Genomic DNA, 26,784 nt, shown 5'->3' with positions numbered 1-26,784 from the left:
TCTGCTGTAGGGCTGGGTTTTAATCTTAGTGTTGAGTTCATGCAATGGTAGGAATTTATCGCCCCCCCCCCCCATAAGAGTATTCAATTAGCCATGTCTTGAAATAGGTTTTAGGCATATTCATACCAAGAATTAAATGAAACCAAGTCAAACACTTCATTTTTGAAGTGTAGCCTATAGAAAATAGAATGACTTAAAAATAATGTGAAATTTCATAGTCTGATACACAGAATGTTGTGACCTTGTGGGTAACTGGGCTTACACTACAGCCATGAGAAATGTCTGGGAGCTGAATTTCCAGTAAGACAAGCTCTTTGTTCTCCCTGACAGTATAGGAAAGGATTTTTGGGGGCAGTTATTTTATGCAAAGTTATTTTATGCAAAGCTATTTTCTTTACAACGAAAGGTATAAAATAGGCATACTATTACACTTGTAATTGGTTTGAGTTAAGCATCTAGACAAAAGTGTGCTATGGCTATTAGGTAATGTCATCATTGTAAGAGTTTTGATTGCAGGACTATGACTATTTGGTACTTGGAAGGACAAAATCTATGTGAGGACTCAGACCACAATGATGATTAGCTCCACAAATGGAAAGCTAACAGTAAAAGAAATGCAGGCCATGAATTGTTTGTTTTTTTTAATAGCTATATAAAAAATAACGAGCGATTTACAGATCTCTCTCTAATCAGAACCTCAGTGTATATATAAAGCTACTGTACAATATATAAACGTTTACACCGGTACATCCATATTTTTGCTTAGCATTCCAAGGCCACGTGGCTAAGTCGGCATAGTCAATACAGTGACAGGTTACTCAAAGGAAAGAGCCACGTCAGACTGACAACATGACATCAAAGTTATGTCACAGTTAACAATAAAAATAGGATTTTTATCACTATTGTGGACTATAGGGAAAATAAATCATTTCTGTGGTACTAAACTCGTAGCATTTATCAAGCCTTCTAATTTTGCTCTATTCAAGTAGTTACAATAGGTAAATACAGGTCTGGATGAAAGGGACTTCGACTTGCACTCGGGGAAGCGTCTTTTCTACAGGGGCCTGGACATGCTTCACAGCAAGGGGAGCCCAGAGACAGAGTGTGGTTTTATTCTGAGAAGTTCCTTTATTTCTAGATGCTACTGAATGCTGCTTCCGGGGCCTGGGAACCTGGCTCCTTCCGACAAACATCTTCATTAGACTTGAAACCAGGAATCTGAGAATCTGAGGCTAAGCAGATGTCTGGGCTCCCTTTCTTGTTTTTAAACGAATGTAAGACCTAGCAAGCACTGCCTGTGACCTTGTGTGTCCTGACCTGCTGAGCAGGTCTTACCAGGGCTCTGCTTCAAACCCGCAGAGCAGGGCCTGTCCCTGGCGGGGACTGTGAAATGGGTTACATGATAAAGTCCCTCACACAAGCTGCATATTTTGACTCTTCAGATGTGTACTAACACTAATGACGTGGTAGGTACACCCAGAACAGCCAGACATAGAAATCTGGTCGTTTTCCTTGTAGTAGCAACACGAGGGGCCGCACCCCGTGGGCTGGATGGCAGCAGGGGGCGTCTGAACGGGCCGCTGTGAGCAGTGTCTGGGTAAGTGAAATGCCTTACCCAGCTGAATGAAACACAAACTGTAAGCCTCAGTACTGACTACATTGTTTCCTTTCCAGTAGTGAGAGCCGAGTTGTGTTTTTAAACTGGAACGTCACCCGCCATCAGCAGGGCAGCTGCCACCCTGCAGGCCGAGCTGCGGAGCCCCCTCTGCTGCAGGGACCCCAGCTCTCTGGACATGCGCGTGCGGTGCAGAGGGTCAGCTTCCACACCTCTCCTCCATGGCTGCGGGGCTACCTGAGCGAGGTCAACACAGACAGTTACAGTAGCTACCTTGGCACAGTAATCAAGTGAGTTGTGACCACACTGGTTCAGACGCCATGAGGACGGGCTGGGCGCATCCGTGAGCGTGGTGGAGGGCAGCCAGCCGGGGGCAGGGGCTTCTTAGCAAACCCGAAGGCCCTTCCTTCAGCCTACGTAACGTGATGATCAAATCAAAATGTACTTACATGTATTTCAGAATTTCTGAAAAAAAAAATGACTTTGGGGGGGAAAATGCTGCATTTTACAAGGAAAGGTTACAGCTTGTTTTTGCTTTATGCTGAAGGTCACAGCCGTTTCTCGGCCACACCGGCTGTGCCAGTGGCTCTGCCGGCACTGGGCACCTTCCAGGGCCCTGGGGTTATCGGTGCCTTCCTGGCTGGAGAGCCACGCTCGGGCCTGACCCCGCCACCCTCCCTGTGTGTGTCAGCCGCCTCTCGCTCGCTCCCCCTGTCGTCTTCCGTTTGGGGGACAACTCTCTCCTCAGGGTCTGGCTTCAGCTTCTTTTCTGACACGACTCTACTAGTAGCGTTACTGGTCTTTTTGGACGGAAGAGACTTTTCATCTATTCTCTTGCTTTTTTTCTCCGGAGACCTTGTTCTGTTTTTTCCAGACTGAGTCTGCTTTGTCTCTTTCCTGATCACACCCGATTTTTCTTTCCCGTCCGCGGTCTGCTCCGCGCTGTCACCGGCTCGGGCCCCTGCTCGCTGGCTCTCCAGGAGTCTGGCTTCAGCGCTGGCCTGGTCTTGACTTCCTTCGGTTCGCTGCTGCTTCCTCGGGCTGGCAGAGCGGCCCCTGCTTCCGGCGCGATCCTGCCCAGAACCTTTCCGCGGGCTGGCTGATCGGTCCCTCGGTCTTCTGTTGGGATCATTTTTGAGGGGACTGAGAACCTTTTCTGAACGCTCCTCTGCATAGCGACTGGTTGACTTTTTGGGACTCGCAGACCTACCTCTCTGGGTTATACCATTTTCTACGTTTGAGACATTTTTCTTGTCACTGTGCCCATGGCTGTGGGGTGGGTCCCTTTTCCTCACATCTTTCTGGGGAAGAGACGGATGCTTCAGATCAGACTGACTTAAAGTGCTTTTCTTTCCAGGCACAGTGTCCTTGAATCCTTCTGCCTCTTCACACACCTGAGCTCTCACGAAAGATTCTCCGGCCCCTGGCACGTGCGGCCCTTCGAGCGTGGAAGCAGGACGGGAGGGCGGGGCCGACGACTGCTCATCGTAGATCACACGGGAGGATGAGGGGTGAGTGATGTCCCAGTCACCTGAGGAGAGGGCACGCGAAGGGACACCGTCAGGTTGTGGGGTGAAGGAGGAGCGGTAAGCTTTGAACAGACCTGAACTCACTGACCCCTTGACCAGGAAGAGGATCGTATAAGTAGTTCATCTGTGTTTCGCTGTCTCTGTCGAGGCAGATGCTGGAGACAGTTCTATTTGTACAAGGGTAGGTTCCCATATGCATGAAGTGCCAAGTAGCTAACTTGGCACAGTTATTTAGTTTCTCCATTACTTATACGTAATTAGTGAGATAATATGATGTATAAATTCTTTATAAATAGTAAAGCCCAATAAAAAACTTAAAATTAGACAAATAACCTGGTCCAAGACGCTCACTGATTTCGCTCTCATCAAAGGACCAGCTAGGGACACGCCCACCACTCACAGAGGAGCCCGAGCTGTGGGCCGGGCGGCTGCTAACCGTTTTCTGGCATTAAGCTGTCAAATTTAATGTCAAAGGGAAACTGAGAAGTGCAGAAGATAGAATTAGATGTACTTAATAGCATAATTTTTAATTAAAAAGAAGGAAGTGATCGACAAGACATGCAAATTTACCAAGTCTTTTTAAGGAAAGACCAAGAAAAGCCCTGAAAGCCTTAACGCTGCTCGGGCTTCACGTGGGAGCACAGACCGGAAGGAGCCACACCTGAAGGAGGAAGAGAACAGGCCTGTGTGCGAACATCACAGCGCAGCAAGCAGAGACGTCACCGGCGCAGGGTGGGCAAGCAGACGGGGAGGTACTACAGTCAGAGATCAGGCTGCGGGGCAGCGGGGGCCTGTGGGCACGACTCCTAGACTCGCGCACTCGCCCTAAAGCTCCCTGGTTCCCGGGGATGTTTTAAGACCAGCCCAGGATTCAGACTCCGCATCTCCAGGCAGAGCCTTGATCTCTTATGCTGCTCATTAGAGGGACGAATCTTAGGCTATGAAATAAAGTAACATCTGAAGAGATTTCAAATGTTTCTTGTGACATTTAAATCATTTGCCTCTGATATCCTTGTTTTCTACAGGCACATTCTCTGCAAAAGCAACTATGATTTCTGTGGAAATTAGCTTAACATATATTCAGTCCCAGCCAAAGTCCTCTCTGAGCCACTATTTTGTAATATTTATCCCAAATAAAAATGATGCTATATAACTAGCTTCAGATGATTCTGGTGTTTCCCCCTGACTTAGCTAGTGAAATAACCCCCCTCCAAATAGATACTCCTCTCCTTCTGCTGACCCCTCCCTCATACTCGTAACTGTCCAGCTGCAGGTGTGCTACCCACTTACCATGGTCCGGGATCAAGCCAGTTCCTGGCCTCAAAAGGAGGAGGACTTTATTTCCGCCGGCCTGAATGAGCTCAATCGCGCGGGTGTGTGTGATGCCTTGCGTGGGTTCTCCATTGATTTCAACAATCTGGTCACCAACCTGGACGGGGAACATCAAGGAAACTATGCACCTTTCAGTTTTGCTTCGGCCAACTCCAGAGCCGCACAACCTAGCTGAGCACCTCTTTCGTTTATAAAACTTTTAACCTGCGCGCTGTGCTGTCGTGCTAGAGTGAGGACTGGGATATGGTACCAATGGGAAGGGAAAATGTCTAATTTTATTTACTTTATAAAAATCCCAAATGGGAGTATGACTAGTAGGCAGGATCTGGGTATCTTGAAATCAAGGAGCAAATGAAATATTCATAGATTAAAACTGAAAAAAATTCACCATGGAGAATATATTAATATGAATATTTATTTAAATCCAGTAACTGGCTCATATTTCATTACTTTAGTGTAAAATGATTTCCCCAAAACTAGGGCTTCTGCTAAGATGCCTCAGGAACGTTGCTGTTTACTAGGAATGCCTTATTTTAAAGGGAAATATGGACAAATCAAGTATAACTTTTGCAAAGGGCCTGATAAAAAAGAATGATGGTAGCGATCTTATCCCGGATTTGAACATACATTTCAAGGTTAACGAGCAACTGAAGGGTGTTGGCTTCAAAACACAACTGCGTAATAGAAAATTACTGAAATGCCAAAGAAAACACAAATATTTATAAGAGCTTGCTAAAACAACTCAGAAATAACAACAGAAAAGGACTCTATTTAATGACAATTAGTGGGACAACTGTGGGTCCACACAGAGCAGGGGCCCGGACTCTGGAGCCACGACGCTGGTGGTCACTCCTGGCTCCGCCTGGCCAAGGGCTTCACTTCCCTCTCCAGTAAGCGGGGATAAGAGCAGCACATACCTTCCGGGATCGCTGGGAGGATTTAATGGAATAAAACATGATTACACACCAGCAATATCTAGTTTCTGGTTTTCCCAAAAAAGTCTTAAAAGTGCATCAGTATGAATTAGATCTAACTGTAGATGGTACAATGTAAAAAATGTCAAGTAAACTATGAAATAGAAAAAGTGTCTTGTTGTATACTTAGGAAAAAAATGAAGAAATGGAGGATATCAGAAACAAGATCGATGAATTTAACATATAAAGTAGAAAATAAATCTTTAAAAACAAGTAAGATAATAGAATGGAGAAAAGTAATGAACATAATTATATCTAGAATATATAAGTGAAACAAAAGCCAATACCCAGACTTCCCTTAATAAGTGACTGAAGAAAAATCATTTTTGTGAGATGACAAATTACTACTAGATTGCTGATAATGAGAGAAAAGAAAATGAAAATAGATGGTATTTGAAGTGTGCTTTGGGAACATCTTGTAAAACGTGATTGAGGTTATAATTAATTTCAATCAAATTCACTGTCAATCTGTATGTATATGTCTTACTGTTTTAGCACAACAAATAAATTACAATAAAACTTGTAATTGAATAGATTTGCCACCAGGTGTCACTTTTGTTTAACTTTAAAAGTAAACTGGAGGCGGAAAGGGGGCTGCAAGGTTCCTGGCAGAGAGGCTGTGCTGTGGGCACCAAGCTGGACAGAAATGGGCACCTTTCAGAGGGGAAGGGAAACAAACATTCTCCTAAAACTTTGTTACTTAAAATTTTTTAAATGTGATAAGAATAAACTAAGGAATACATCTTTTGCTTAAACAGAACAAATTCATGTTCAGGTTTGTATTACTGAAAAAATTCTGGGGGACGGAGGAGAGAGAAGAGAAAGGGAGAGAGAGATAGAAACATCGATGAGAGAGAACATCGACTGGCTGCCCCCTGCGTGCCCCCCACTGGGGATCAGGCCCACAACCTGGGCATGTGCCCTGACCTCTTGGTGTAGGGTCGACGCTCAACCACTGAGCCACACCGGCTGGGCTGGGCTCCTTTTAAAACACCCTTTTTAAGGCAGTCCCCCAGTTCTTAAACTACGCACTGGAAGGCACCACACTCAGAGTATCTCCAGCACATCGCTCACACTCCTCTCGCCCTGCCGAGAGCCTCCGGCCTCCCGAGGAATGAAAAGGCGGTGGACACAGCAGGCCCGGCCTGGAGCACACGCTGGGCTTGGAGGGCGCGAGCTGGGCCACACCACGGCCGTCACTGCTCAGTGAGCCCAGCGCGTGCCTCAGTCTCCCTGAGCCTCAGAAGCAGGGATGACGGCACCGGCCGCTCCCTTTGTGCAAGACTAGGGCACGGGGACACGGACTCCGGATATTTTCTAAGCTGACTTGCTTCTATGTTAAATATTGAAGTCTGACATTATTCCTTAAAGTGAACTTTTCCCACTCGGCTGATTTCTCATTAGCTTTGCCCAGAACCGTATTTTCTCCTCTCTACATTTTAACCAGATTAAAGGATCAGCTTAAGACTCACTAAGTCTAAGATCCTCTCAAAGACACAACACCTTTCCATCTGTATACAAGTTGACATTTTCTTGTTTTATTTTTTTTTAAATTAATTTCTTTTAATCCTCACCCGAGGCTATTTTTACATTTATCTTCAGACAGAATGGGAGGGAGAGAGACATCAATTGGTCGCCATCCACACAACCCCAACCAGGGCCAGGGACGAACTGCAACCGAGGTACGTGCCTTTGGCCAGAATCAAACCCAGGACTCTTTGGTCCACGGACCGACGTTCTAACGGCTGAGCCAAACTGGCCAGGGCCACATTTTCTTGTTTTAGTGAATTACATTGTTTGCTAATTGCTTCATATAACTAACCTAAGTCCTGCCTATCCAGTAATAAGTTCTGGGAGCTAATCTTAAATATTAAAAAATGATTCTCTCACCCTGGCCGGTTTGGCTCAGCGGTTAGAGTGTCGTCCTGCGGACCGGAGAGTCCCAGGTTCAGTTCCTGCTAAGGGCACATACCTTGGTTGCAGTTTGTCCCTGGCCTCAGTTGGGGTCGTGTGGGTGGCAGCCACTCAATGTGTCTCTCTCACATCAATGTTCTCTCTTCCCCCCTCTCTCCCTCCTGCTCTATCTGAAGATAAATGCAAAAAAAAAAAAAAAAAAAAAAAAATGTCCTTGGGTGAGGATAAAAACTAGATAAAAATAAAAATAAAAAATAATTCTCTTATTAGCTAGAAGTATCATCCCTCTAGTCTATTCTTTCAACAAATATCTACGGAGCACCTACTCTGAATATTCAGGGCATCGTGGCAGGCGCTGAGATGCGGAACAACAGGAATAGGCCGCAGTCCCGCGGGCGGAACAAAGAACCGACCCCCTAGGGGAGGAAGGGACGGGCAGCATCTGCCTCTCAGGTCCGGGGCAAGCTCGCTGCTTAGATCCAAGAGCCTTCCGCTTCCCCTTCCGTCAGCTGTCTTCGCCCCTGACCCACTGCTGTACAGACAGCCCTGCACCAGCCCGAGCCAGGGCGAAGCAGACCCACTCACGTGAATGCGGCCGTCCTTGAGCGCGGGCCCGTCCTCGGCCAGGCGCAGGATGAACAGCCCCATGTTGTACTCCTTCCCTCCTCGCAGGCTGAACCCGAAGCCCCGGGGGCCTCGCTCCAGCTCCACCGGGTAACAGCCCAGGCTCTGCAGAGAGGCCGAGAAAGCACGTTCTCATGGCTGCTTCCTCTGCGCCCTGAGGGAGAGCTGCCTGCTTATGGGGCGAGGAGACGTCAGCTGCCTGCAGGCCTGCGGAGGGGACGGCCGCGTGGGTGACGGGCCGCGCGGGCCACCAGCCCCGCCCGGGCTCCGCGTCCTCTGCTAGTTGGCCAACGTGCGGGGGAGCAGAGAACAGGATTCTGGGACATGCCCCCTTTAAGTAGACTTGGACTAATTTTTCTGAAAAAAGGAAAAACCCAAACCTCCTCTGGGAACTCAACCACTGCTCTCTCTAAGCGCCCGGCCAGGGGCTCCCACCTCGGCAGCTGTCGGGGGCTTGTCCCCCCTCCTCTCCCCCCCGGAAGCTGACAGACACCTCGTGGGTCCTCAAGAATGACTGACTGGAGGGACTAATTTATCTGATTTGCAGTAAAAATTTGTGTCAGTGACTCAGCAGATGAAAAGAAGCCAGTCGGCTTCGGGGGCATCTGTACCTGGTTGTGCCGGCCGCCGACGGAGATGGCGGCCGAGTCGGGCTGCGCGAGGTGCCTGTGGTCAGACCAGGAGTGTCGGTAAGAAGCGGACACGTCTTTCCCAACCTCACTGCAAGAGATCAAGGCTCACTCTGAACTGAGCAAATGACGAACAGGCTACAGATAAAAGGTTAATTTCATTTCCTTCCAAAGCTGGACCTGGCCCTTCCCCCTGACCGACTGCTACAAAGACAGACGACACCCCGAGCCAGAAGCCGGGTCCTTCCCTCCGGCAGAGCCTCGGCTCCGTCCGCGGCTGTTCCTTCTCGTTGTCAGGGCGCCTCGGCGTCCACCAAGGCGAACGCCCCCGAGCAAACACCCGAGGGCACAGATGGCTCTCCTGCAGGGAGTGCCAGCCCCTCGAAGGTGCCACTGACTCTCTAGAAGTCCAGTTACTGTTTACGGCAATATTTTCAACAAAGAGGAGAGAAATAGGTACAAATACTGCTTTGCTCGGGTCACCTGGGAAGACAACCATCTGTGGGGCCGGGGCTTCTCTCCCCAAATCAAGACAGGGCAGAGGGGCCAGTGGTACTGTGGCTGCCTTCTAACCCACTTGTCGGCAGGACTGGAGTGAGGCTGTGCCGGGGGATGGAGAAGTGCAGGAAACGGAAGGTACCCCATTCTGACCCCTCCAGCGGGCATCTGCATCACTGTGGAGCAGGGGTGGGGGCTGGGTGAGGAGAGAACAGCCTCACCTGTCCCCGGGTACATGGTTGGCCTGTGACTGCCCCATGGGCCTGTGCTGCAGGGCTGGGCTTTGCCTGGCTGAGTTTGCTCCTGATGGTGGACCATGATGCTCTGTTCAGATGAGAAAACAACACAAATAAGCATTTGTATCTAAAAACGCGAAGGCCAACTGAGTCTGTGCAAACGAGACAATAACCAATGGCTGCTGCTTTACCGACTTCGGAGACTTCCGCACGCACAGCGTGTTCTCAGCTGTCTGGAAGTGAACCTTACCACCTTTGCCCCTGGGCCTTTTGATTAAAGTTTATGTTCGAAGAGAATAGGAGTCATATTCTTACTACACTCACTTTCCCAACCCTCACCAAAGGACATTTTTACATTGATTTTCACATAGAGGGGGAGGGGGAGGGAGAAAGAGAAACATCAACGTGAGAGAGACACATCGAATGGTTGCCTCCTGCACGACCCCGACCAGGGCCAGACCCCTGACTGGAGTCAAACCCGTGACTCTGGCCCTCGGGCCGAAGCTCTACCTGCTGAGTCAAACCGGCCAGGGGCCCCGTCTTTCACCTTGTCTGGAAACCCACACAATTGGAACTCAGAAAGGAACACACTGGAGTAATATTATGGCGAGGTCGGGCTTCAGTAACTCCCTTTAGCCTGTTCTTTCTGGGAGTCTCCAGAGCACACTCCATCCTGGAACCACTAGACAACAGACAACAGAGACAGGTCTCAGAGATGCTGGAACAGGGCCTGCGAACTCCACACACAGCTTGCAACCTGCACCTTTAATATGGGAGCAGTTACCCTGCCGGACGCTGAACACCAATGACAACTTACCAAATTATCCTGTGTGTTGACAAATGTTTACCAGGATTTTCCCACTTCTGCCCTGGCCAGTTTGGCTCAGTGGTAGAGCGTGGGCCCACAGATCAATGAGTCGTGGGTCTGATTCCGGCCAAGGGCACATACCTGGGTTGTGGTTCGTCCCTGGCCCTGGTTGGGGTCGTGCCGGAGGCAACCAGTCGATGTGTCCCTCTCACGTCGATGTTTCTCTCTCTCTCCCTTTCTCTCCCTCTCTATCTGAAGATAAACAGAAATATATCCTTGGGTGAGGATTAAAAAAAAAACCTCAAAGATTTTCCTGCTCCTGTTTTCTGAGAGCACAAATATAGGTGAAAAAAGTAACATTTGTTTCTGTATTTTTTGCAATAGTTCCAGCTCTGTTGTTTTTTGAAGGCAGATTTGCTAGCTAAGCCTGATCTAGACGGCCAGTCACGGGAGATGACAGTTAAAGAGACTCTTCACGCTGCCAGACTCGTATTTTTAAAGCTGAAACTTTTTAATGTTTTATCCTGTCCAAATATCAAACAGGATATTTAAAATACCAAAGAGAGGGGACACAGCTTAGTGATTAAGACCATGAACTCTGAAGCAAGACTGCCGGGGCTTAAGCCTGCCATCACTTACTAGCTGTGTGTTCTTGAACAGATGACCTAACCTCTCTGTGCTTCTAATCATCTCATCCACAGAACAGGAACATGATTAGAATAGTGCTTGGCATCTTATAGTCACTATAGAAAAGTTTCAAACATAGTCATCATTATTGTTAATGTCAATGGTAAACTAGTTCTTTTGGGCTATCTTTCTCTTCAAGTGTATATTTAAAATATTTACCTTATACAGCAAAAATGCTTGATACAGACGCCATTTTTGATTAGAACTCGTGGGAACTGACATACACACACAGTCTCGGAGTGTCAGGGAGACGGACCAGCGTCAGAGACGAGGGACACGAGTGTTCCGGAAGCTCTCTCTGTTGAGGGAGCTGAGCCTCCAGGCCTTACTACATGCATCACTCTCTTACGGCTCGGACTAAGTTTCTCTTCAAAGTTCTTGGGACTAAAAACATAGATACGGTACATTAAAGAACCTCTTGCAATTGAGCAAGAGGACCCTGAAAACCCAGGCAAGAGTATGGGAGGTGGGAGGAGGAGGGTCAGGGTTTGTGGGGAAGCTGTGGCGCCCCTGGGGGTTCTGCTGCTGGGACTGGTGCCAGGCTGCTCTGCGTGGTCGCCAGCAGCGCGTCCTGGACGCAGCGATGGGACCAGCCCTGGCAGACCTTATCTAAGGGTGGTCTTTCCTCTTCAAAGTCGTGTTTCAGGGAAGAAGAGGAGTATGCACACTTTTGGGGCGGGGGGTGGCCTGCAAGTTTGTTTGTTGCTCTTTCATATTACTGTCATGACTTTCATTTCCTCATTAGCTTAGTTACTTATGTTGGTGTCTTCTTGCCACCATCTCGTCTCCATTCTGCTTCCTGGACTCCAGTCCCAGCACATAAGTTAAACATACCAGTGCCTTGCTTAAAAATCTGTCGGCTTTCTATTGCTCAGAAGGTACTATAAGCCTGTCACCTGGGCACTTCTGCCTTTGCACTTCATCTCCTGTTCACAACGGCGCCTCTGTGACATCACCTGGCTCCTTAAACACACTGTTTTCACAGCATTTAACACGCTGTGCCCGAGTGAGGTGAACACCTGTCTCTCCTGCTGGACTGTGAACTCCTTGGCTGCAGGAATCACACCTCATTTATCTTTCTACTCCCAGAAGTCCTTCAACCTCTGCTTACTGGGCATGCCGACTGCAAGTTCCCTGCCTCTAAACTTGAGAGTTCCCTAGAGAGGCGATTTCTCCTCTGTCGTCGTAAATTCATGGCTGCTATTAGGGGAATGAAAACTGATGGAAATAGTTACATCTAGCAGCAAGATGACTGGGAGATACTTGTACCTTTGTAGGAATTCAATTTAGATAATTTTTTTTGGCTTCACCAGCATGGCTAGAGCAATGGGTGTAAAACTTCAGGACTAAAAATAAGCTGGTCAATTTCAAGTCTTCCTCTACCTCCCCCTAAGGGTGAGAGATGTCACTGCAGGCAGAAGGCACCGCAAATTGGTGCTGTTACATGTTTTTGCTTTGTCCTCTTCAGGTTAAATACAACTTTCTTTCACTGCTATTCGTTTCATTTTTAGTCATCCAATTCATTTCTGTGTTAAAAGCTGCTCTACTTCTCAAAGTTAAATATTTATTCCAAGAGGTATGTTATCTCTGAATTTTATCTGAAATGTTTTCAATTAGTAAAGCAGTGGGTTAAGTATCCTGTCCTCAATGACAACTGAGCTTTTTCAGGAGTTTCTATATGTAACTACTTAAGAAAAAGTATTATTATCAGAAGATAAACAATGCATTGCGAATCATCTTTACCAAGAATAAATACCCTATGAGAGAACTTTCTAAAACTCTACTAAAGGACATAAAAGATGATCTGAATAATTGAAGACATCACATGCTCTTGTGTGAGATGACAATATTTAAAGGTATAAATTTGCCCGGCCAGTGTGGCTCAGTGGTTGAGCATCGACCCATGCACCTAGAGGTCGCTGGTTCGATTTCTGGTCAGGGCACATACCCAGGTTGTGGGTCAAATCCGCAGTGGGGGGCATGCAGGAGGCAGCCAACTGATGTTCTCTCTCATCGATGTGTCTATCTCTCCCTCTCCCTTCCTCTCTAAAATCAATACAGAAAAAATTTTAAAGGTATAAATTTCCCCAAATTTAATAAATACAATACATTAACTTTGCACTATACTCAACATATTCCAATGAAAATTACAGATGGAGTTTTTGGAGGAGCTTAATAGTTTGCTCTAAAATTTTATATGAAAAAGTTTCCTCAATATCTAGTCTATTTGGAGTGGGGGAGGGGTTGGAGAAAGACTTGCCTTAACAGATACTAGGATATACCACAAAGTTACAGATTAAAAAATACATATACACACACTTTAAAAAATATATATATATATTTTTTTTATCCTCACTCGAGGACATTTTTCTATTTTTTGTTCAGATAGAGGGGGAGAGAGAGAAAGAAACATCAATGTGAGAGAGACACATTGAGTGTTTGCCACCCATACAACCCAACCAGGGCTGGGGACAAACTGCAACCGAGGTACGTGCCCTTCGCAGGAACCAAACCCGGGTCTCTCTGGACTGCAGGCTGACGCTCTAACTGCTGAGCCAAACCGGCCAGGGATCACTTTAAAAATATTATGAGTGAACCAGCCCAAGCGCAGATGCACCAACAGGAGAGCAGAGCTTGGAGACCCGTGCTGGGGGTTAGCCGATGCTCACAGACAGTGTGACGGCAGTGCTGGCTGACTGCCCTGCGGAGCCACGGCTCACCGTGGAAACTGCACGACGCTCCAAAACTAGACGAGCTCGGCTCCAGGCGGATTAAAGACCCAGCGTAAAATGCAAAATTATAAACCTAGTAGATGATGACGTAAGAGGAAATCTCTGTGACACAGGGTGGGGAAGGATAACTTATCTTAAAACTTCAAAAGCACAAGCCATAAGGTAAACATTTTGTATGGAATTATGTTTGGTTACATACAGGTGACAGGGAAAGATATCCGTATGTTCTAAAATTAAATTGGACGAATGCCTATACAATTCACAAGGAATCTCTACATAGCAACAAGAAAAAGGCAGAAATCCTTCAAGAAAAATGAGTAAAGGATATGAAGAGGTCATTCACAAGAAGAAAAAAATCCCCAAAAACAAGCATCTTGAAGAGATGCTCAAATTCATGGGTAATCAGAGAAAAACACAAATTAAATATCAATGAGATAACACTTCCCATACTTCAGGATAATGCCAAGTACTGGGGGGGATATGAAGACACAGGACTCAAGGTTCCGCGGGGGGTGCAGACGGACACAGCAGTTATGAGGACAGTCTGACCGTCCTCGGTCAAATGCATGTGGATGGCATGTGCTTAGATCAAGCAATTCCACTGCAAGAAATTCTCAGTTGTATAAGGTACACACATGAGGGTATGTCTGGACAGTGTGTGATGATATGGAGTTGGAGGCTGGCTGGGGGTGGGGTGCGGGGTGGACAGGTAATACATGGTGAATATATACCATAAAAAACTGTCAAGCAGTTAAAAGCAATTGATTATGTTCACCCAGCAACATGGTTAAATCTTAAAAACACATGAGGCTATGATACCAAAAGCACAAGCAACTAAAGATATACATATATCTGATAAGGATCTACTATCAGAATATATAAAGAAGTCTAATAATTCAAGCAAAAGACAAACCAATTAAGAGAGCAAGGGGTTTGAACAGACACTCCTCCAAAGAAGATATAGGAATGACCAACAGCACACGGAAGGCTGCTCAACATCATTAGTAATTAGGGAAATGCAAATAAAGACCTCAATGAGATACCACTGCACACTCACTAGAGTGGCTAGAATCACACACACACACACACACACACACACACACACACACAGAAAATGGTGCACACAGTGGAAACAACTGGACAGTTTAAACTCTCAAAAAGCTCAACAGTTACCAGGACCCAACAATTCCACTCCTAGGTACATACTCAAGAAAAATGAAAACACACATCTGTAGAAAAACCTGTACACTGATGTTCACAGCAACATTACAATGGTAGAAAGAGAAAGAAAGAAAGAAAGAAAGAAAGAAAGAAAGAAAGAAAGAAAGAAAGAAAGAAAGGAAGAAAGAAAGAAAGAAAGAAAGAAAGAAAGAAAGAAAAGAAAAGGAAAGAAAAGAAAAGGAAAGAAAAGGAAAGAAAAGAAAAGGAAAAAAGAAACGAAACGAAACCAACACAAGTGTTGTGTATAATGCCATGACACAGAGACGGTCACAAGTTTGAAAGTTTTATACCAGATAGGATATTGGTTTGGGAACTTGGTTTACCATTTCCTTGGCAAAATAAGCACAAATATTAAATGCTGTTTATCAAAAGGAGAAACAGAGAATTAAGGGAACACACTTTCCTTCTCCGGGGCACGTCTCTGTCCCCATGAGTGGCTGGTGGGGGGAAGGCAGCAGCTGGGGGACATGTCTCCGAAGGTGTGGTTTCTGACCACAGTCTGAACTGTGAATACTCGTTTGACGCTAGTGAAGTTGGGAGATTTTATACCAAATTCTATGAGAAACTAGGAAGATCAACAACTCTATGAATGGGACTTTTCTGGGCAGAAGAGATACTTTCTATTTTTTCTGAGAAAAATACAAGATTCTGAATGCTTCTATGGGTGACGGACATGGAGTGTCATTGAACAAGGTGTAATCACTGAAACGGGATGGTTTAGAGGTGCGCCTACACACAAAACACTCTTTCAAGAAAAGTGACAGCGCAATTTTAGACAAACCTCTTAGAGAAAACACCATCAACAATTAAGGGTAATTTTGGAAAAAAAAATTTCAAGAGTAAGAAGGGTCTTCCTACGACTGAACTATCCACACACACTCCAAGTGTGGTTTGTGCTCCCTCAGCAACAAGACACTGCGAGTGAGCATTTAGAAAATCTTATAGTGATCTAACGGGAATGTAGCGTCTTTGTTTTTATTTTTCATTTAATTTGCACTGTACTTCACAAACATGCTGTCTGTGACGAAGCAAAGTGGCCGCTGCTCCTTCTGTAGCCGGTCTGAGCAACTGCGACACGCCTCCCGGCGGCTCCCCGCACGCCCCCCACGCCCGAGACTTCGTTCTCTGAACACCTGACATGTTGTTTCCTGTGGTGCTGAGGCCTGCTTTGCTTTGTGGGTCACAGAACAAATTTAAGGCTAAAAAGCAGGCTATCAGGATTGTGGTAAAGAAACTGAGATAAAGAAATCTGACCAAAAATCACACTAAGTGATGCTAATTTTTCATTCGAAAAATTTTTATTGAGCACTTGCTCTGTGCCTGACAGTGTATTCGACCTGCGGGGTTTAGCTCTGAGCATCTCAACATCCCCAACGCCCGGAGCCCTGTGACTGCCCTCTGGCGGGGAGCACGTGAACAGCTCAGGCAGGCTCGGTGCGGGGGAGGCAGTAGAGCAGGGAGAAGGCAGCGGGCCCGCTCCCTCGTGGAAACTGGTCCGGAAGGAACAGCAGTTAGGAGCGCAGACTGCAGAGCCAGACTGCCCGACTCAAGTACTGGGTCCCGGCCTGCGAGTTTTACGACCATGGCCAAGTTACCCGGCTGCTCTGTGACCGAGTTTCCTCCCCTACAGCATGGGAAATCAGGGTGCCTACCTAGGATTAGTGTGAGCGTTAATGAGTTAATAGATTTGAATTATTTTAGGACATAGCATTTATTAAACACTACTGTTCCTTCCTCAGGAAGTGACTGAAGCAGAGACCCGAGTCAGGGAGCCAGCCATGCAGACGTGGTCAAGTAAGGACAGCCGTCATCAGGTGAGCGCCGGAGGTATTTACACAGATTACATACAATTTCACCTTTAATCTTCACAGTGATCCTAAAGCAGATGTTATCATTCCAATTCTATAGCTAAAATCTGAAGGGTGGACACGCCAAGTGGCTTGTTTCCTTCCTACAACCAGCTCACAGGTGCCAGTGAACTCCATCGAAAGCCTCACTTCTACTGGGTTTGCATGGCCTCTGCCAGGTGTGGGCACAGAGCTGAGAAGCTCCTGACTTTTACATTGTTCATTCAATGATCCGTTCATTCTTTAACTCATTCCCTCATTCAAAAACCACTAACTGAGCACCTACCAAGTATCATAGGCAATTGGCAATATTTTCTTTGTCTTCAAAAAGCAGATACTCTCTTTTAAAAGCAAGACGGTTACGTAAGAACAGTCTCTGAATGGCAGAGGCAAGCGGAGCTGTGGGGTTTGGGGGAGGCTGCCTAAGAGAGGCCCCGCTCAGGGAAGGGTTTGGGAGGAACGCTGGGAGGCAAAGTTAAAAGGCAGGTGGGAGCAAAATAATTAAAAACACTTTTCTGTGCAGTGGGGAAGCATGGAGCTTCCTCTAAGGAGGTTTCAGAAGGAAAAATTGGCGTCGGGACAGTCGGGCAGAGTGCTGGGCAGACTGGAGACGGGAAGAGATGTCACGGGCCAGAAGGAACGAATAGGGTCTCGGAGGGCAGCCAGGTGAACGCGTGTCCACCCAGGACCTTGGACAGAAAGGTCTACAGAATACCAGTGGGGCCGTTGCAAGAGAAAGGACGGAAGAATTGAGAATTAAGGCTGGAGACTGACCACATTAGAGGATCGTGGAGTGAATGGGACATGAACACACACTGCAGCACACGTATTTTAATATGCAAGACTGACCGTCCTAATTCTGCTGTTTCAGGCTTCTCCTCATTAGTTTTACAAAATCAGGAAAAATGAGATGAGCATTACGTAATTCATAAACAAAGAATATGAACGGGTTCTATTCAAATGGTTCCTCATTAGAAATTCTTGATCAAAAGGCAGCTTTAAAGCAAAGCAAGACACTGAGTGGGTTTGACGCCCTGTTTACCGGCCATTCCTACGAACTCCCTGCCCCGAACAAGGCAGCTGCCCAGACGGGGCCTGCGTCCTGGGAAGGCACACTCGCGACTCCTGACCCGTCCGAGGATTTTCTCTCACTCAAGCAGAGGCTGAGACTATTTTAAAAGAACATCAGAGCTGAAAAGTCTTACCAAGCTGCCTGCTTCTCCATAAATAAATGGCCACCACTCACCAGCCGGATTACTCTTCTTGAACTACTGATAACTTGATAACAAACTTTCCAATTCATTAAGTGGAAAAGACAAAAAGTGAGACCCCAGGGCCTGTGAATGTGCCGCTGCCCAGTTCTGGCAGAGCTGGACGGAGCCCCGCCCGCCGCTGCTGCGCCCCGGCCACCCCTCACCTTCCTCGGCCACGACCGTCAGCGTGACAGCGATGCCAGCGTCCTTGATCAGCTGCACGATGTTGTCGTGGGGCAGCTCCACGATGGACTGCCCGTTCACCGCGGAGATGTGGTCTCCGACCTTCAGCTTCCCACAGCGGTCCGCGGGGCTGCCCTCGATGACTCGGCCGATCTTATGAGGAATAACTATGAGAAGAAATCCCCAGGCTTTTCAGTTATTTAAGTATCTGTTAGTGTTGGATTTATCATCATCGTTTAAAAGTTCAACACATCTAAGAAAACTCTTTAAAGTACAATGAAAAACGAGCATCCTATCCAGACGCAGCGGTTCCCACACATCTTCCCCATTCTGCCCACGTGCCTTCTCTTCACATAGCTGCAACCACGGCAATTAAACCCCTTTGCTGTTTCTATTTGCCATAAACCTTTCCCCGATTTTTATACTGTCATCCTAATAGTCCTGTGTAGAGACGACCAGCCTCGCGGATACTGATGATAGTAGCTCAGTAATCTCCGTTTCTTGTCTGTTGTTGGCCATTCGGGCTGCCTCATGTTTTGGGTTATTTTAGAAACTGCTAAACTGAGACCCTCTGTGGTTCTGTCGAAGGGGCATTTACTTCCACAAGGGACCTTGTGAACAAATGCAGCTCAAACTCAAGTTTAGGACTCCGAAGTTCTTGGTTAGAAGTCCAGGCACAGCAAAATGACTGGCCATCCAAATGAATTGTACTTGGCTCTAGAGCAAAATTAATTCCCTTCATTTAGGCCTTTAGATCTTTTTTTTTTTTTTTTAATCCTCACCCGAGGACATTTTTCCATTTTTTGTTCAGATAGAGTGGGAGGGAGAGAGAGGAAGAGAAAGAGAGAGAGAGAAACATCAACGTGAAAGGGACACATCGAGTGGCTGCCTCTCGCACGACCCAACCGCCGGGGACAAACTGCAATTGAGGTACGTGCCCTTAGCAGGAACCGAACCCAGGCCTCTCTGGACCGCAGGCTAATGCTCTAACCACTGAACCAAACCGGCCAGGCAGGCCTTTATGTCTTTTTACAATGAGAAAAGCTGAGTGGAGTCAGAACATCAGTGCTTTATGTCACTACTACTTGGCTCAGGGATAAACCCTGCCCTGCACGACAAGCTGAGCCCTCCCCCTCGGCACAGACGCTGTGCGGGTCTCTTGTGAGGCCCCGGCTCAGTGCTGACGGCTTTCCTGACTGTTCAGACACTCGACTGTCATTACGGTTTAAAATGCGTTCTCAGACACACAGAAATCCTGTCCAGACACCTCTCACCTCGTGGCCGGGGCATTCGTTAAGACACGACTGTCCCTTCTGTGCTCCGGGCTCCCGCGAACTGCTGCTTGCTATGAAAGGGACCATAAATATTTTCGAATGGCACTGTGATTATGTTCCATTCCCACGGCACAACGTGCTCCTCGCTAAGGACCTGAGCCTAGTTTGGTGTGTACTGGGGACTGCAGCAGGCCTTCACTTGGAACTGGAAGTTGCTGTCGGCCATGATTTCCGCCCCGTGGACGCTGCCATCGTGGCTCTCGGGACTGACGGCGATGGGTCTTCTCTTCAAGCAGAGGAAGTCAATGCTGCAAGCAAGTGCCTTTTGGCTCTGAATTATCTCAAGCTGTCCTCATGAACACAGTGACCAGGACCGTGCCAGGAGGAAGGCCGTCCCGGGCCAGTGGCCCTGCCGCACCGCAGGCCCCTCAGGAACACGCCGACTCATCGGGCGGCCCTGTGGCGACTCCGGGTCAACACCTTAGTTACTGTCCTGCTCAGAAGATTCACTCACACAGTGTGCGTTCTAGGTCCCCCGAGAAGAGTTATTCAGCTCCTCGGCCCGCTGAAAGGGGTGTGTTCAACCTTGGGAAAGCACCAAGCAGACTGAACCTCTGGGGTCGCAGTTGTCCCTGCCTCGTCGGCGAGCCACGTGGCGAAAGGAATGGGCAGCTGTGCCGGGGCCGCCTGGAGGGAGGGCGGGCGGTCTGGCGAGGGGCAGGAGAGCGTGTCTGGGCACTCACTGGGCTCACCACCAAGACGGCTAAATGCTGCAGGCCAGTAGGAAGGTAGCTTCGGACCTTCTGAGAACAGCCTGGGAAGTTTTTAAGGTCACCCTCCCCCCCCCCCCAGTACACGTAGCTGAGGAAAATCTGGAGCCCTGCCTTGTTTTGGGGGTGTACAAAGTCTACAGACATTTGCCATAAAGTCAGTTTATCCGTCTTCATTCAGCTCTGGCCACGGTCTGTCTTGCAGACTGGCGTGTCCAGCTGCTGAGATCACTAACCTTTCATTTCAGGAAAAGAACAGACAGTAACTGAAAACGTCCCTTCTCAAAGAAACCCTTTGCAACCAGAACTGAAATGTGGTGGACGAAAACTAGCCAGGTCCTCTTCATCTAAACAGGCATCTCTCCCAAGTGTTCCCCTCACTTAGCCCTGTTCCCATGGGTCCAGGCAGCAAGGGTGCTGCACTAGGATCTTTGAAAAACCAACAGTAGGGAATGTCAGACTATTTTATAACTGGTATTAGAGATGTGATGGGAATTTTTTTGCAACAAATGTCATTAGAAAATACATTTAATCAGAAGGAAAAAAAAAAAAAAAAACTATACTGAGCAGAATACCAATCTACACCAAAACAAGGTCCAGGACCTACTCTGACAGCCAGGCCCCTGCCTTCTGGCCAGTGCTGACCCTCTGCCAAAGCGAACCTTCTCTCCTACGGTGCGCTGCGTCGGCTCAGTCTGGCGGGCAGCTCCTCACCCCACTCCGCCCAGGCCCCTCTCCAGTCTGCAAGAGACGGACGGGGTTCTGGAACTGCCGGCAGGGCTCAGCACTCTGAGACTGTTAACTAGCGTTTCAGTGACGTGATAGATTCTGGTCTTGCACTGTGACTGAAACCTCAAGTACTTCATATAAAATTCATTGCCAACTAAGCCTAATTTACTCTCCACGCTGATAATGAATGAGCTGCAAACACTCATTTCCTGCCACACACTCGCTGCAGCCTCCATCTCACATTTTAATCGAGCTTCCTTCCCAGCTCATTACTCACGTACTAATAAACTTTTTAAAGTTTCTTTTAAAAAACGATCAAGTGACAGGGACAAACAGTTTCATAAATAATGGCGATGAAAACGGCAGCAGCAGCTAACACTTATTGCTGGTCCAGGCTGTGGGCTTCGGCGCGTTACGAGACCGGAAGTGACCCCGCGTCCTCCTTTTACAGAACCAACCAGAGCCCTCGGGGGTGACGCCCGAGACCACACAGCGACCACAAGACTCGGCAGCGTGTCTCATTAAAGCCCAACACGTAACGAAGACCGATGGCACACAAAACCATGAACATCTAAGAAACAATTTAAATAAATAAGTATAAAATATTTTAAAATTTTAAATATAAACAAATAAGATATACACAAATAGGAATATATTTAATATGTAATGTATTAAGATGTTATATAAATGTTGAATATAATCAATATAAAAATGTTAAGCATTTTAAGTAATGAAACTTTATTTTACTGAATTCCTCTATACTGCTCAGCTTTCCGGTGACAATGGACTCTCCCCTAATTTTCAGTGCTAGAAAAGGAATATCTTCAATATAAAAAGTGCTTAGCATCCACCATACTGAGTAGTACTCTTTCACGGTGTTGGTTAATCTGAAAGCCTGGATTACTGTATGGTATGAGAATGAGAATACGATGATCTAAAATGGTTATTTGTTTCTGGAAATTCTCATTTCCAACGATACAACATAAAATCCGCCTAAAAGCTGCTTCCTTTCTTTTTTCTGAGACAGGCCACATAATCATCCTCACAGCACCAGTGACAGTTCCCGGTCCAAGTGTTGCCATAGCAACCGCTGACAGAAAATGGAAAGCAGCAGTGAGCAGTGACCTGACTCTGCAGCCGCAGCTCAGCCAGGTCACAGGCTCCCTCCTTCACATGCGCTTCGTTTCAGCAAGATTTCTGTAAATTCCTTTGGCTCGCAACACTTTTCTGAAACCGTCTGCTTTAGTCACGAAGATCGTAGTGACCACCTCGTGGAGAAGGATCACGCTACCCAGGCAATAACCAAGTCCACTGGGGAAGGCAAGGGGCACCGCCGTGTGGTCGCAGGTTTTTATCATTTGACTTAGAAAAATAAAGTTACCAAACACGAGACATAAATATTCATTTGCTGGTTCTCATATTCATTTTGGATTTTATAATTATATTTAGAGATAATTATTTCTTAGAAACACTAAGATGAGACACACATTTAATTTGTTGACTCATAACATCCCTGAACATACTAGAGGTAATTCCTCTGTTGAGGGAATGAACATACACATTCATCCTTCGCAGATGAGAATATTCTGTTAAACCAGGATCAGGATGTTTAATTTTAAAGGTTCTGACAAAACCTTTACCTTTCAAGAAGCGTATAAAGAGGGAAGAATGCTTGTCACTCAAGACGGCTGCTCTGGAGCTAGAGCGTGGCGATTATTGTTAAATCACAAGGGACAATCTGCGACATGTTTGGGTCAAGGTTTTTCTATTAATCTGTTTTGCTTGTCAACTGCTTCTAGAATTTAATTCATTTCTGCATACACGATTTCTCATACTACGCCCCTATATTTAAAAAGTTCAGCCCTGTCCAATTTGGCTCAGCGGTTAGAGCATCCGCCTGTGGTCTGGAGAGACCCGGGTTCGGTTCCCGCTAAGGGCACGTACCTTGGTTGCAGTTTGTCCCTGGCCCTGGTTGGTCGTGCGGATGGCAGCCACTCGATGTGTCCCTTTCACATCGATGTTTCCCTCTCTCTCTTCCTCTCTCTCCCTCCCACTCTATCTGTGCAAAAAATGGAAAAATGTCCTCGGGTGAGGATAAAAAATAAATAAATAAATAAATAAATAAATAAATAAATAAATAAATAAAAAATAAAAAGTTCAGCCCTGGCCGGTTTGGCTCAGTGGTTAGAGCGTCGGCCTGCGGTCCCGAGACCCTGGTTCGGTTCCCGCTAAGGGCATGTGCCTCAGTTGCAGGTTGTCCCCGGCCCTGGTTGGGTCGTGTGGGTGGCAGCCACTCGATGTGTCCCTTTCACATCAATGTTTCTCTCTCTCTTCCTCTCTTTCCTTTCCACTCTATCTGAACAAAAAAATGGAAAAATGTCCTAGAGTGAGGATAACAACAACAAAAAAAAAAGTTCAGCACTGTCCCCGACATACTGCCCAATATAATCTGGATGCAAACCGAGCTACTAACGCTTGTTTCCTGGAATCTGAGATGACACATAACCCTGAAGCCTAGGAGGTTTGGTCCAGATCACCTAATTTTGAAAATGAAGAAAATATTCATCATTCTTAGAATGTTAAGTCTCTAAGGCCATTTATACATAATTCCTAATCAGTTGTAACACCCTGTGAGAGACCCAGAGAACTGGACGCACAGGCTGGGACAACAGGACACAGCAGCCCTCACCTCCTGGGGGCGGCTTGTTTTTGGAGGTGAGGATGACGAAGCCAAAGCCCTCATTCTCCTTTCGTTGCAAGATGACATCATAGGCCTCTCGGGGCGCCGGCCTGGCTGGGGCTTCCGCGGGGTTCAGGCGCGGAGACCCGTCCTGTGTCGGAAGGAAGGCTGGAGAGCTGTCATCCTCGGGCTGCTTTTCTGCAATGAACATGACCAATTTGGATATTTCTGGAACATCGTAATTTTTGATAACTAAAGTGTTTTTGTTCTAAGCCTCTCAAAAAAATTTACTTTCTAATAACAGACTAGAAAAGCTGCCCCACCCCATGTGCACGCTGGACACGACCCCGACGCCTGCAATGCCCTGGCATGGACAGCCGGGACACATGCAATGGGGGGCTTCCAAGTTTCTGTGAAATTTGAGAGTAAAAGTTCTCCTTGAAATTGTTCGAATTCCAGAAAGGATTTTAACCTTGACCAGTAATTTTAACAAAAGTTGATGATAAGAAGTGACAGTAAATTTCCTTTTAAAATCAACTTTAAGTATCATTTCAGCAGGGGCTGAAATCCGTGACGTCTGGAAGTCACTACGTGAGGACAGCGGCGGCCACCACAGCTGGGCTCAGCTGCCGCCTCCGTGGGGCCTGCGGCAGTTCCCCGATGAGGATGTCAGACGAGCTGCCGGGCAGTTCGAAGGCACAGACCGAGCTGTCCACGCCAACAGCCAGCGCTCCTGGGCGGAGACCCCGCCAGGGAAGCCCAGCACCGGGCCGGTTAACCCACCCCTTTTTCTCCGAGGGTGACATCACCATACAAACCATGAACAACGACAACACACTGCCACTGACAATACACAATCATGTGACCTATTTTGGCTCAAAAGCTACATGATTCTAAGACTGCTTTTGAACCTCAACAAAGTGCCACCAACATCCAATCATTAAAGAAAAATCAAGGATTTGGGGATATAATCCATGGTTAGACTGAATTAGCTAAATGCCTCCAATAATGTCAAATGAGTAGGAAACTCCCTCAAGATGCCGCCCAGGAGACAGCCAGCCACCTGCTAGTCTAACATCCCACTAGTCACTTACCTTGTGTAGTTCCATCCTGACTCCGGTACAACCAAACCCAGCGACCCTACATTAACATCTGTGTGCACCCCTAAAGGCCTGATCTTTCGAAGAGAGGTGGGGCTTTGCTCAGGGTGTTGCGAGCAAAAGCACAGGGCCTCGTTTTTGAGAGCGATGCAAATATGCATCAGCCAACAAACATCTGCCGTCCACTCTGTGCCCAGCAGGGGCTCTTCTAAGTGCTGGGTCAGCACAGACTGAAGGGGTCCCCATCCAGGAAGCTCCAGTCCGTGCTACAGGGGTGTTTTTATAAAACTGCAAGTGGCAAGAATTCACTCCGCAAAATTCCTATTTAATATTCACAAAGCTATCGATGAGACAAACATGAGAGATTCGTATCTGAGTGTATCATTTAGACATCGGGCTCTGTAATTAAACACCCATTTTCATCCTGGCCCTACACCTAACCAGTTATGTGTGTCTCTACCTTTCCGTGAGTAACTGCAAAACTAGACTTGACAGTATTTGCATCCTAGTGTTATAAAGATTAAATGAGAGAATCCATATGCCTGGGACATAGTGAGCACTCAATAAATGTTAAATCATATTATTCTAAAACTTTTCAAGTACAAACATTCTGTCCTCTCAATATGTAGGATTTCATCAAGATCCACAATCTTGATATTCAGCTAAGGGGACATCTCAGTATGACTAAATAATTTTGTATTTGTTTTTAAGAAAACAGATTTAAACTGGTAAATTCATCAATATATTAATATATTCTTAATAGGGAAGCCCCAAATTTCTCTTCTTTGACAGTAGTAGTATTATTTATTAATCCTTTTCCTTACATGGCCGTCCACAACGAGGCCTTGGGTCACACCGCACGGACTGCCTCACACACTGTCCCACATAATATGTAAAATAATGTGCAAAACTACACAGACAATGGACTAAGTCCCTGTTCTTTTGTAACTTATCTGAGCAGGAGCGGGTGCACATACCTCCATAGAAGATCTTCCTTCTGACAGTTAGCAACACGTGGCCGTTGCGAGCTGCAGTCGTCATCAGGTCTAGGACCTGCTTGTGGGACTTCCCTTTAACAGGAATGCCGTCTATGCACATCAGTTCATCAGCCGCACGGAGCCGGCCGTCCTTCTCCGCTGCGCCCAGAGGGATGATGGCCCCGATGTATATCTGAGGGCACACCAAGGACAGGTTGGCCTGTGTAGTCGGCCAGGATCTGCTAAGATCCTTACCTACTAAGTAAAGAACTTCCTGACTCAGTTCTGTACAGACAGACAGATTACTGCAGTTTAACTATGAAAACAGTCCTCTTTTAGAAAGCTGATGTCTGAGACAGAGACCGTTCTCTAAAATGGCTCTTTAAGTAACCACACTACATCATCCCTTCTGGATCCTCCGGATGGAGTACAAAGAAGACAGAAAATACAAAGTTGTTTAATAACTTTATAAAGTGCCACCATCACTACCATCACTGCAACAAAACAAACCCAGAAAATGCAGTTCTGTGGGGTAGCTCTAGAAGTAAACACAAGTCTATTGCCATCAGGAAAAATGTCCACACGCGGTTCCCAGCAGCTGGGTGATTTGTACGATACCACCATCACGCAGCTTTCGTCCAAGTCCAGCACATAAGACAGAGAAACACTTCTGCTTCCTACACCTCAAAGCAGCGAATATTTTTAGGACACAGAGTGGCCTCAGGTTCAGGGACATCCAGGTGAACATGTCTAGGTTATCCTGCTGGCCAGCAGCTAAAATCCTAAAATCAGGCAATCCCGAACGTTGGGGCTAATGTCAGAGCTGATAAAACCTGACACTTATACCCTGGCCGGTTTGGCTCAGCAGGTGGAGCATTGCCTGCGGACCAACGAGTTGTGGGTTCGATTCCGGCTAAGGGGACAAACCTCGGATGCGGTTTGTCCCTGGCCCTGGTCGAGTCATGTGGGAGCAACCAGTCAATGTGCCCTTCTCACATCAATGTTTCTCTCTCTCTCCCTCCCACTCTATCTGAACAAAAATGAAAAAATATTCTCAGGTGAGGGTTAAAAAGCAAACAAACAAAAACCCCCTGACACTTAAGAGACAGAGTTCTCCCAAGTTGTCTGAAATAAATTCTCAAATGTCTAAGTGACCACTATGAGTACCAACG

General features: G+C 46.9%; 1 protein-coding gene across 3 annotated transcripts in view; it reads right to left on the bottom strand.

Annotated features, from left to right (window-relative positions):
• Positions 1-1,734: 1,734 nt before the first annotated feature.
• MAGI3 (membrane associated guanylate kinase, WW and PDZ domain containing 3) overlaps positions 1,735-26,784 on the bottom strand; it is a 204,757-nt gene continuing 179,707 nt past the window's right edge. For 2 of the 3 annotated variants that reach the window (XM_036272469.1, XM_036272470.1), the window contains 8 exons: positions 25,613-25,805; positions 23,545-23,733; positions 18,064-18,249; positions 9,337-9,439; positions 8,600-8,708; positions 7,950-8,093; positions 4,435-4,573; positions 1,735-3,146 (listed from right to left, as the gene is read on the bottom strand). In XM_036272469.1, the coding sequence (XP_036128362.1) occupies positions 2,164-3,146; positions 4,435-4,573; positions 7,950-8,093; positions 8,600-8,708; positions 9,337-9,439; positions 18,064-18,249; positions 23,545-23,733; positions 25,613-25,805 (2,046 nt within the window). In that variant the 3' untranslated portion in view covers positions 1,735-2,163. Of the gene's footprint in view, positions 3,147-3,714; positions 3,806-4,434; positions 4,574-7,949; positions 8,094-8,599; positions 8,709-9,336; positions 9,440-18,063; positions 18,250-23,544; positions 23,734-25,612; positions 25,806-26,784 lie in introns of all 3 variants that reach the window. The other variant, XM_036272471.1, reaches the window with a different exon arrangement.

This window comes from Molossus molossus, unplaced genomic scaffold (genome assembly GCF_014108415.1).
Source record: "Molossus molossus isolate mMolMol1 unplaced genomic scaffold, mMolMol1.p scaffold_m16_p_20, whole genome shotgun sequence".
Taxonomy (NCBI): Eukaryota; Metazoa; Chordata; class Mammalia; order Chiroptera; family Molossidae; genus Molossus; species Molossus molossus.
This window is presented reverse-complemented; position numbering and strand designations above follow the sequence as displayed.